Consider the following 12,518-nt stretch of genomic DNA (forward strand, 5'->3'; position numbering starts at 1 on the left):
TATGAAGCTATAATAAAAATGATTTAAAACAATACTAGAGTGCTATGAGAATTTTAGGAAATTGACTAGACGTAATACAAAATTCCTTCCCTTTCTAAGATACACTAATTCTGATTCTATATTTGGTTGCGCATAGAGTAGATTGGGTTTTTTTAGGTAATATAGTCTTTGCTTATTTAAAACTTTTTTTTCGATGGGTGCTGGTGGCTCTCGCCTATAATCCTGTCAGGAGGCAGAGATCAGGAGGATCATGGTTTGAAGCCAGCCTGGACAAATAGTTTTTGAGACCCTATCTTGAAAATACCTAACACAAAATGGGCTGGTGGAGTGGCTAAAGGTGTAGGCCCTGAATTCAAGCCCCAGTACCACAAAAAACAAAAACAAAAAAACACCTTTTTTTCATTTTTATTAGCATATATTCATTGTATGGGAGGATTTGTTGTGCCAATTCTCAATAACCTTACATTGTACATTGGTTTGGTTAGATTGCCACCTACCCCCCAAACCCTTCCCTGCCCCACTTAAGGCAATTGCAAGAGGCTTCATCTTTCTATTTCATATATGTATATGAAGCCCATCAACCATATTCCCTCACCTTCATCTTCTCCATTTCCCCCCTCCCACAAGTACCCCCCCACACACATGTACCAGTTTACAGTCCTGTCTTTCATTTTTACTTCCAAAAATATACTACTTATAATACATGTTCAGTGCAGGAAAATCAAGAAGTCCTAATTTCTGTCCTTTCTTCTTTCCTTCCTCCCTTCCTTCCTCCCTTCCTTCCTCCCTCCTTCCTGTCTTCCTTCCTTCCTTCCTTCTTTCCTTCCTTCCTTTCCTTTTCTTCTTAAAGTGCTAAGGATTGAACATAGGGCCTCACCCAGGCTAGGCTAGCACTGAATTTCTTTAACAAAACCCCAAAACCTACAAATCCTTTATCTAGAAATAATCACTTATGTTTTTTTTTTAATTTTTTTTATTATTCATATGTGCATACAATGCATGGGTCATTTCTCCCCCCCTGCCCCCACCCCCTCCCTTACCACCCACCCCTCTCTCCCTGCCACCCCCTCGATACCCAGCAGAAACTATTTTGCCCTTATTTCTAATTTTGTTGTAGAGAGAGTATAAGCAATAATAGGAAGGACCAAGGGTTTTTGCTGGTTGAGATAAGGATAGCTATACAGGACATTGACTCACATTGATTTCCTGTGCGTGGGTGTTACCTTCTAGGTTAATTCTTCTTTTTTTTTTTTTTTTTTTTTCATTTTTCTTTTATTATTCATATGTGCATACAAGGCTTGGTTTATTTCTCCCCCCTGCCCCCACCCCCTCCCTTACCACCCACTCCACCTCCTCCCGCTCCCCCCCTCAATACCCAGCAGAAACTATTTTGCCCTTATCTCTAATTTTGTTGTAGAGAGAGTATAAGCAATAATAGGAAGGAACAAGGGGTTTTGCTGGTTGAGATAAGGATAGCTATACAGGGCATTGACTCACATTGATTTCCTGTGCGTGGGTGTTACCTTCTAGGTTAATTCTTCTTGATCTAACCTTTTCTCTAGTTCCTGGTCCCCTTCTCCTATTGGCCTCAGTTGCTTTTAAGGTATCTGCTTTAGTTTCTCTGCATTGAGGGCAACAAATGCTAGCTAACTTTTTAGGTGTCTTACCTATCCTCACCCCTCCCTTGTGTGCTCTTGTTTTTATCTTGTGATCAAAGTTCAATCCCCTTGTTGTGTTTGCCCTTGATCTAATGTCCGCATATGAGGGAGAACATACGATTTTTGGTCTTTTGGGCCAGGCTAACCTCACTCAGAATGATGTTCTCCAATTCCATCCATTTACCAGAGAATGATAACATTTCATTCTTCTTCATGGCCGCATAAAATTCCATTGTGTATACATACCACATTTTCTTGATCCATTCATCACTAGTGGGGCATCTTGGCTGTTTCCATAACTTGGCTATTGTGAATAGTGCCGCAATAAACATGGGTGTGCAGGTGCCTCTGGAGTAACCTGTGTCACAGTCTTTTGGGTATATCCCCAAGAGTGGTATTGCTGGATCAAATGGTAGATCAATATTTAGCTTTTTAAGTAGCCTCCAAATTTTTTTCCAGAGTGGTTGTACTAGTTTACATTCCCACCAACAGTGTAAGAGGGTTCCTTTTTCCCCGCATCCTCGCCAACACCTGTTGTTGGTGGTGTTGCTGATGATGGCTATTCTAACAGGGGTGAGGTAGAATCTTAGCGTGGTTTTAATTTGCATTTCCTTTATTGCTAGAGATGGTGAGCATTTTTTCATGTGTTTTTTGGCCATTTGAATTTCTTCTTTTGAGAAAATTCTATTTAGTTCACTTGCCCATTTCTTTATTGGTTCATTAGTTTTGGGAGAATTTAGTTTTTAAGTTCCCTATATATTCTGGTTATCAGTCCTTTGTCTGATGTGTAGCTGGCAAATATTTTCTCCCACTCCGTGGGTGATCTCTTCAGTTTAGAGACCATTTCTTTTGTTGAGCAGAAGCTTTTTAGCTTTATGAGGTCCCATTTATCTATGCTATCGCTTAGTTGCTGTGCTGCTGGAGTTCCATTGAGAAAGTTCTTACCTATACCTACTAACTCCAGAGTAGTTCCTACTCTTTCCTGTATCAACTTTAGAGTTTGGGGTCTGATATTAAGATCCTTGATCCATTGAGAGTTAATCTTGGTATAGGGTGATATACATGGATCTAGTTTCAGTTTTTTGCAGACTGCTAACCAGTTTTCCCAGCAGTTTTTGTTGAAGAGGCTGCTATTTCTCCATCGTATATTTTTAGCTCCTTTGTCAAAGACAAGTTGGTTATAGTTGTGTAGCTTCATATCTGGGTCCTCTATTCTGTTCCACTGGTCTTCATGTCTGTTTTGTGCCAGTACCATGCTGTTTTTATTGTTACTGCTTTGTAATATAGTTTGAAGTCCAGTATTGTGATAACTCCAGCATTGTTCTTTTGACTGAGTATTGCCTTGGCTATTCATGGCCTCTTGTGTTTCCATATAAATTTCACGGTAGATTTTTCGATCTCTTTAATGAATGTCATTGGAATTTTGATGGGAATTGCATTAAACATGTAGATTACTTTGGGGAGTATAGACATTTTTACTATGTTGATTCTACCAATCCATGAGCATGGGAGATCTCTCCACTTTCTATAGTCTTCCTCAATCTCTTTCTTCAGAAGTATATAGTTTTCCTTGTAGAGGTCTTTCACATCTTTTGTTAGGTTTACACCTAGGTATTTGATTTTTTTTGAGGCTATTGTAAATGGAATTGTTTTCATACATTCTTTTTCAGTTTGCTCATTGTTAGTGTATAGAAATGCTGATGATTTTTCTGTGTTGATTTTATATCCTGCTACCTTGCTGTAGCTATTGATGGTGTCTAGGAGCTTCTGAGTAGAGTTTTTTGGGTCTTTAAGGTATAGGATCATGTTGTCTGCAAATAGGGATATTTTGACAGTTTCTTTACCTATTTGTATTCCTCTTATTCCTTCTTCTTGCCTAATTGCTCTGCTAGGAATTCCATTACTATGTTGAACAGGAGTGGAGATAGTGGGCATCCTTGTCTGGTTCCTGATTTTAGAGGGAATGGTTTCAGTTTTTCTCCGTTAAGTATAATGCTGGCTGTAGGTTTGTCATATATAGCTTTTATAACGTTGAGGTACTTTCCTTCTATTCCTAGTTTTCTTAGAGCTTTTATCATGAAATGGTGTTGGATCTTATCAAAGGTTTTTTCTGCATCTATTGAGATGATCAAGTGGTTTTTGTCTTTGCTTCTGTTAATATTGTTTATTATGTTTATTGTAGAAATAATCACTTATGTTTATTCTCTCTGGATTTGTTTGTGTGTTTGTCTGTATATGGATGTTTATGTGTATATGTAAAGAAAACTGGAAAAGCTTTTTAAATAGGGTATTGCTAATTTGTTATAAATACTTTACCATATAAGTATATTTCTACATTGTCATTTCTAATAACTGCATATTCCATTGTGTATGTTATCATAATCAATTTAGCTAGTCCCCTATTTTGGAATATTGAGCTTGTTTCTAGTTTTTCAGTTTGGTAAAATGCCAGCCAATATAGACATTGTTGATACTATTCCAATGGCTTCTTTATCTTTTTACAAAAAATTTATTTAAATTGATCATATCCACATAAAATCTGGAGTAATTAACATATTTTTGGTTAAAAAAAAAAACTATAGACTTAAAAAAGTTAGTAATCTATCAGTGTAGCTCAAGTAGTAGAGTACCTGCCTAGCAAGCACAAGGCCCTGAGTTCAAGCCCCAGTACTGCCCAAAAAAAAAAATACTGTTTTTGGCAATCTAGGGTTTTCCAAACCATTTTCCTTGGAGCCCAAAGATTTCCTTTAGCATTGCTTTCTCTCTTGCTCCTTTTATGTCTGTTTTCTTGTAAGGAATCATTTGTTAGAGAGAGGAGAGGAGGGAGAGGGAGAAATAGAGGGGGGGAGAGAGAGAGATAAAGAGAGTTTTACCATTTTAAAAAAGCAAAACAAAATAACAAAAAAACACAATGATTCAAAGCACTGGGCTAGTCTATGGATAAGATGTGAGGTTAGGTGGCAGAGATGGGGCCATAGCCTGTATTTCCTGCCTCCTGAAAAGAAACTTAGAATAAGTACATCTCCTAGGATTAAAGCAAAGTACTCTAGCCCAGTGTCTGAATTGCCTACTTTGAACATATTTTCAACTTGTCCTTTATTTATCTGTTATCTTTTTTCTTTATTTCCACTTCAACAATTGGAATGAAAACATTTTAGAAGACACTAATCATCAGCTTAACCAGTAATTAGCATTGTTGAATAAAGACAAATTTTAAGACAGCTGCCAAATTGACCACTAAAATGGGCTATGATTTGCTAATATTTGTCATCTGTGGGACTTTATAATTATAATAATAGCAGTGTAGTTACACTGTGATGGAAAGTTGACAGTTAACTTTTTCCACTTATCAAACTTTAGAACAATTCTGAAAGTTTCTAGTTTTTAATTTCTAGGTAATTTATCATTCAAATGATTTTTTTTTCCTTTTTCTTTTACTATTCATATGTGCATACAAGGCTTGGTTCATTTCTCCCCCCTGCCCCCACCCCCTCCCTTACCACCCACTCCGCCCCCTCCCTCTCCCCACCCCCTCAATACCCAGCAGAAACTATTTTGCCCTTATTTCTAATTTTGTTGTAGAGAGAGTATAAGCAATAATAGGAAGGAACAAGGGTTTTTGCTGGTTGAGATAAGGATAGCTATACAGAGCATTGACTCACATTGTCAAATGATTTAAAAAGCTATTTTGGGCCACAATTGTGAACAATAGTAAAATTTTACATATGAATGACATTAACACAGTATTCTTTCTTTGTTAATTTCCAGGGAAAGACTACTATTATTTTAAGGTGCCTTGACAGGTGAGTGTTATGCTAACCTTAGCCTATATTCATGCCTATTCTACTTAGACAGTGAAAGTTAGATTCTAAAAGACATATGGAAGGAGAATGATTTTGAAACTCAAAATATTTAATTCTAAACAAATCCTTAATATAACCTTTAAGAGCTCCATTAAAGATAAGACTAGTGAAAAGCCAGAAAATTATGGGATTAATACTGGATTTTCCCTGTTTGTAGGAGAAATGTTATCACAATTACCCTTTTTGGCTATGCTACTTTGGTATTTAAGTTATATATGTTCTATGTAATATATGATTATTCAAACAATAATTATAATGTCTAACTTACTCAGAAACATTTTTGAAACACAGTGTTGGTCCTCCAACTGTACATTTTACCATTTGTTTTAAATACTTCTTAGTTTTTTATATGACTGTAGAATCATTCCATGAGATTTCACATTTAGGATTATGATTGGTAGATGTTGCCAGAAGTTGATAAGGAAAGTCTTCAGTTTTAGAAGATACTTCTCTGTTCTCTTCATTCTAATGCATATTTCTTATAACTTCTCCAAAAACATTAAAAGAGATAGAATTTTGTCTCAAGGTTACATTAAAGAAACATCATTCAAGGTATGGGTATGTAGCTCAGTGTAGAGTACTTGCCTAGCATGTGCAAGACCCTGGGTTCAATCCCCAGTACTGAAAACAAAAACAAAACATTTATTTGAAAGTTATTATTTAAGAATATGCATAATAGAATCCTAGTTTCCTGTAATTCTTTCCATCCACAATGTTATTTCTTAGAAGAACTCTTTGTAGTGATACATGTATCACCTTTTATCTCCAGGAATCATGGTTCTCCTGAGGCAACATGTAGATGGTTCCTATAATAAACAACTCATCTAATAAAACAGCTGCAGTTTAGGATGAAATACACTGCTCTATGAACTAAAAGTTACTAATTTTAGTTCTTTGATAGTGTACTCACAAATCAGGCAGTTTTCTAAATTATAGGTTAAATATCAGATTGATAAAGTTTTGTCTTAAGAGCAACATTTTGCTTCATAAAAGGTTTCTGTCCTTCAGGAAATACAACGAAACATTATTTGGTGAGTATATTAAAAGGAAGAAATGGTGACATTTAAAATATTTAACAAATATTAATATACAAATAACAGATTGTAAAAATTGTCTTTTGTTCTGTAAATTGAAAACAAATATTTACAATATTAAATATATACAATATTATGCAGCCTTTAAAATGGAAAGAAATCCTGTCTCATGCTTCAACATGGGTGAGCCTTGAGGACACTGTGCTAAGTGAAATAAAGCAGCCACAAAAAGACAAAAATTGATTCCACTTGTAGGAGGTATCTAGAGTTGTCAAACACAGAAACGAAGTAGAATGGCAGTTACGAGGACCAAGGGGGAAGGAAAATGGGGAATTGTTTAATGAGCATAGAGTTTCAGTTTTAAAGCTTTTTTTTTACGGTAGTGGGGTTTGAACTCAAGGCTTCACACTTGCTAGGTAGGCTGTCTACCACTTGAGCCACTCTGCCAGCCTTGGGAGTTTCAGTTTTGCCAAAAGAACGTGGTTGCACAGCAATGTGAACATACTGAATATTACTGAGCTGTACCCTTAAAATGTTTAAGATGGTAAATCTTATTCTGTGTGTCTTACCACAGTTTTAAAAATAAGAATAAATATATACATTAAAACTGTTTAACCAAGCAATGTAGTGTAGATAATTCATCAAATCATTTTAGTATTTTCCAAATTGTTTGCTGACTTTTAGAACTTGCTTATATAATTTGTTTACAGCTCTCACTTGTTAAATGCTGCCTCTATCTGAGCTGCAATTTGAAATAGAAAACTTCATAAAAGTCTTCTATTGATGTCCTTATTAAATTGACAGTCATTAGGTTTCCAGTTCCCACATCAAGGCTGAGCACAAACCTGAGTGGGTGCCATTTTTTGTACATGACCTGGATGCAGGGAGCTTGTGACTCCACTTGGCAGAGACACTGCCAGCCCTATCACCTTCATTTGGCTTTACCAGGGGCTACCTGGTAAATATAATGGCCATAAAGGGGCCATTATAATTTTTACCTCAGTGTTACTGCTTAAAGTAACTTCTTTATTAATGAAGTTTTAAGGAGGAATCAGGCAAAATTACAGCATAAAAAACTAATACCACCCACCATGGTAATACTTTGTGCCTTTATTGTATAGGGATGAGCCAGCAAAACCAACCCTGGCTTTGGAATATACATACGGAAGAAGAGCAAAAGGGCACAACACGGTGAGTGTCTTTAAGTGATAACACTATGCCATCGATGGGGACGTCTTGATGCTGACTTTTTTATACTTTCCATCTCATCTGTAGTCAGTAGACATACCCAGCTGTATATTCATAGCTGTTGCTATGAAACTTCAAATGCAATTCAGCTGATAGGAAGCCCGTCCAAACTGAACCTTCTCATTTGTTATATCTTTAAATGTTCAAATAAGATTTCTTTCTTCATTTTTTTTTTTTTTTTGTTTTTGGTGCTGTGTTGGCAGTATTGGGACTTGAACACAGGCACTTAACCACTGGAGCCAAATCCCCATCCCCTGTTTTTTTCTTTGTTGTTGTTTTTTGAGACAGCATTTCACTGTGCAAAACCCAAGCTGGCCCGAAAATCACTATGCAGCCTAGGCTGTCCTCAAACTTATGATCCTCATGCTTTAGTCTCACATGTTCTGGAATTACAGGCATGCACCACCATGCCTGGCCTGAAATAAGAGTTCTTTGAAACTTCATTGTACAGTTAGTTCTTTTACCTACTTATATTATATTCATGTGACTTTTTCTACTTTTTAAATGAGAACAATATTCTGATTTACTGTGTTGCTCTAAAAATTTGCTTAAAAATGGATTTGACCTATGGAATATTTGTGAAAGTATACTGTTCAAAATATAAATTATTAACATTTCACAGTAGTTCAGCACTTGCCCACCATGTGCAAGCCTCTGGGTTCACTCCAGCACTGCAGGGATGGGGCCGGATAGGGGCATCTTAAAGTTGGTAGAACTATTAAAGACCACAGGCCCTAATTGACCTTAATCCTGTTTTCACTTGTTTTAGTGCCTCTTCAGAAGAATGCTAGAAACTATTCAGGATAGAGGAAGAGCTTATGATAATGTATGATGGAAGGAGGTTCCTAAATAGAATCTCTTGGAGTTCTCATATGAAAAGGGGTCATTTCTTAAGCAAAGTTTCATCCATGGAAGAATAGTCTAGAACAGAGTCCCACACTATTCCCATAAAAAAGGCAAACCAAATTTTTTTGGCAGTACTAGGTTTTGAACTAAGGGCCTTGGGTTTGCTATGCAAGTGCTCTACCACTAGAGCCATACCCTCAGGCTTTCATAGACAAACTTTTATAGATCAAGTCTAAATGTGTACTCATCAGACAATGTATAGAGAATTTGAATTGTCTGTTACTGTGTCCTGGCCCACCAACAAAAGTTGGTTATTAAACTGTGAAATTAAGTAATATATTGAGGCAGAACTTTGTGACTAACATAAATTTTGACATGAGTGACAAGCCTACAAGTGTAATTATCTTCAGTGGAAGATAGATTGTCTGCTTATACTTCTGCTCAGGTGATCTCCATCTGCAGCCAAGACTGCCATCTGTTTGTCCCTTTTCCTCGAGTTTATATGTATGTATAATTCGTTTTGTGAGATCTGTCTTCCTAAATGTTTTCCTATTCATGTTTTATTTCTATCTAAAATACCAAATGTGTTCAACTGATTAATTGTATTTAAAATTTATGTGTATGTTACATGTCATATTCACAAAACTGGGGGCACTATTTTTCTACTAAGGTTCTGCTAGAATTGGTATTGATATGCTCATACAGCAATATATTCTTCATGGTTCATCTTTGTTCTTTGGAAGAGATGCTTTGGTGCATTTCAAGGATAGAGAAAGGAGTTCTGACTGCCAAGAAAGGGTTGATTGAGGACTTCAGTATTTTGCATCTATAATTATTACTGGCAGGTGCTAATGAAGTATAAGAAGCACTTAAAAATTTAAAAATACTTTAAGTATTTTTTTTTAAAAAACAACAATAATTTTTCAGCCAAAAGACATTGCTCACTTTTGGGAACTGGGTGGAGGAACCTCCTTGTTGGACTTAATCAGCATACCAATCACGAGTGACACTTTACGGTAAGTGAGCCAGCTCCAGGAAGATTGTAAGTACACAGCAGTTTTCATCCAAAGGGTCAATGTGAGTAGGCTTTGTCATTTTAGGGAACAGTTTTATGTTGAAGAAGGTTTATGCTCTCTTCCTTTCTGTGTGCTTAAACTGTATGCTTCCAAAGAGGTTTTGAAAGAACCATGGTTCTAGCTGGCACTCCCACCAGTAACATATTTTGCAAGACTTCTATCAACAACAACAACAACAAAGATATGTTAAATAATACTCGGGTGATGAAAACCTATTCTTTCCATTATCCATTTCAGTGTGAGTTAATTGGGCTCTGAGATTTGTCTTCAGCTGAATAGTGTGCGTCTACCTTAGGGTTCAATGTGGAAAATACTGTTGAGCTTCATCCAAAGAAGACTGTGTTGGAGGAGGGAGATAGTTTCTGTTTGCTGACTTGAAAGGAATAGAATGTAGGGGAAAACCTCAAAACCCTTCGGTGGTGTTTTCCTGACAATGACTCCCACATGTTGGCCAAATCAGATGTGGAAAATTGTGACATTTCTCAGAATGTTCCCGGGAACTGATCTTAGCCAAGAAAAACAAAACAAAAAATTAAAATCTGAAGTATCTGATTCCTAAACCAAATACAAAGGGTTTGGCAATGATTTGTTAAATTTCAGGCATGAAGACCCTTAGAGGTTAGAATTATTTCTTGTTCACTGTCGTTTTTCCAGAGTTAGCTGAATATAATGTTTGCATCATTTTTTCAGTGGTTTCTTTCTTTTAGTGAAATATAATTTACTTTCTTTTACTTATTGCAAAAGTAATATATGCCCATATAGAAAACTTGGAGGAATACTGAAAGACACAAAGATAGCTAAAGCACCCTGCATCACATAAAAATAGCTACTGTTAACACACTGAGCTATCTCCAGTCTTTTTAGCATTTGTAAATGCACTTTGTACAGATTTGGGCTGTTTTGATTTTTTGATGGGACAGGTTTGAGCTCAGGGCTTCGCATTTGCAAAGCAGGTTCTCTACCTCTTGAGCCACACCTCCAGTCCATTTTGCTCTGGTTAGTTTGGACATGGGGTCTCGTGAACTATTTGCCCAGGCAGGCCTTGAATGGTAATCCTCCCAATCTCGGCCTCTCAGGTAACTAGGATTATAGGCGTGAGCCACCTGGCGCCTGGCTTTGGGGATATTTTATATTCATGTTTAGATCTTACTTTTTTGCCTACCTTTTCCCTGTGGCATTTGTTTTCAGAAACATGGAATTTTAAAGTTCCATAGTTTTTCATTTGACTCTTTTTAATAGAGACAAGCAAAGCTTCATTGGAATTGAGGTGGTTCGTTGTGGTGCAGTTGGAAAGATAGATGAGGGCAGGGAGAAGCTAAAGGACCCAGCTGCTACTTTGTGTGGCCAGAGGCTGAAAGGTTAAAGCCCAGAGGCCTGCTCTTTCCTGAGTTACGGGTTGGCTCTGGTCTGACCCTGACTTGTTAAGTTACCTCACTCCCCTTCTCTTGACCCAACCAAGAGACAGTCTTGTGGAAATGCTGGGTTCTGCAGAACAATTTCCTTAACACCTCAATTTGTGAGGTCCTGGCCTTCCTTTCCCTGAAACTCTAAGACAGCTGGAGCCGACTTTAGGAGAGAGAACTTGTCAGTGTTATGATGAACAGAGGGAAAGGGAGTCAAAGGCCAAAGTAGGTTGCTAAGTGGTCAAAGAATTTCAGGAAAACTTACCACTCTTAGCGTGGTTGCTAATACCAGAGCATTTTTTGGACTGCACTTTGTTCGACACATAACTTCTTTGTGTTGAACAAAGCCCAGCAAATTCAGAAAATAATACATTGTCAAATGCTATTAGATACTATTTGCCTTTGAAATAACCATTCTTAGAAATGCATTGAACATTTCCACAGACTTTAGATAATTTGTAATAGAACATTTTCTGTGGTCTGACTCCCTGTTTTAAAAGTTGTTGTTGGTTCTTTTAAAAATTTTTTTAAAATATTCTCAGCTGTTATTTGCTATGAAATAAGTAAAAAATAACACAAAAACTGGAAGCAAACATTTTAAATGGGAAAAAAATGAGTAATCCATTGCTCTTTTGCTTATTTTTCATTAAAAAAAGAAAATTTTATGTTTTATATATTTTGCCCCAATAAAAAAGTTAAGCCATAATCATTTTTCAAATATTACCATACTAAGACCCTGAAAATAAAATTAGTTTCTTTACTACTAAAATATATTTATTATATTATTTTATAGCTAAGAAAAATTGCTGATGAGCTTATTAAAATGACATAGAATTTCTATAAAATTTTATAGAAATTTTTGATAGTGACCATTTTCTTAATTTAGACCAACAGTACATAATTTAGTCATTGTTTTGCATTAATTACCCAAAGTAGCTAATTTGCTTGACCTAAGCAAAATAAATCACGTATAATTTCTTGCTGTGTCTCTGAGCAGAACACCCTTGCCCTGTTGAGCAACGGTGTGTTGACCCATGACCATGCTTCTACATATGTATTATGACCATTTTCCAAAATGCTTCTAGATTTATGCATTTTTTAATTTGATAAAATATGCATAGCATAAAATGCCTCATTTTACTCCTCGGTGCTGTTAAATACATTCATGTTGTTGTCTAGTCATCCTTCTCCAGAACTGTGCAAGTTAAAATTTTTTATCTATCAAAAGTAAGTCCTGGGGCTGGTGGAGTGGCTCAAGTGGTAGAATGCCTGCCTAGCAAGCATCAGGTCCAGAGTTCAAGTCCTTATTTCTCTCTCTCCCAATTCCTATAACCATCATTCTACTCTCTGTCTCTGAACTTGCCTGTGTTAGTACCACATATAAATGGGA

General features: G+C 36.5%; 1 protein-coding gene across 5 annotated transcripts in view; it reads left to right on the forward strand.

The window, feature by feature from the left end:
• Dync2li1 (dynein cytoplasmic 2 light intermediate chain 1) overlaps positions 1 to 12,518 on the forward strand; it is a 38,864-nt gene that overhangs the window by 10,335 nt on the left and 16,011 nt on the right. For all 5 annotated transcript variants that reach the window (XM_074049603.1, XM_074049599.1, XM_074049602.1 and 2 more), the window contains 3 exons: positions 5,427 to 5,461; positions 7,677 to 7,746; positions 9,577 to 9,665. In XM_074049603.1, the coding sequence (XP_073905704.1) occupies positions 5,427 to 5,461; positions 7,677 to 7,746; positions 9,577 to 9,665 (194 nt within the window). The remainder of the gene's footprint in view (positions 1 to 5,426; positions 5,462 to 7,676; positions 7,747 to 9,576; positions 9,666 to 12,518) is intronic.

Source organism: Castor canadensis, chromosome 12 (genome assembly GCF_047511655.1).
Source record: "Castor canadensis chromosome 12, mCasCan1.hap1v2, whole genome shotgun sequence".
NCBI classification, from domain to species: Eukaryota; Metazoa; Chordata; class Mammalia; order Rodentia; family Castoridae; genus Castor; species Castor canadensis.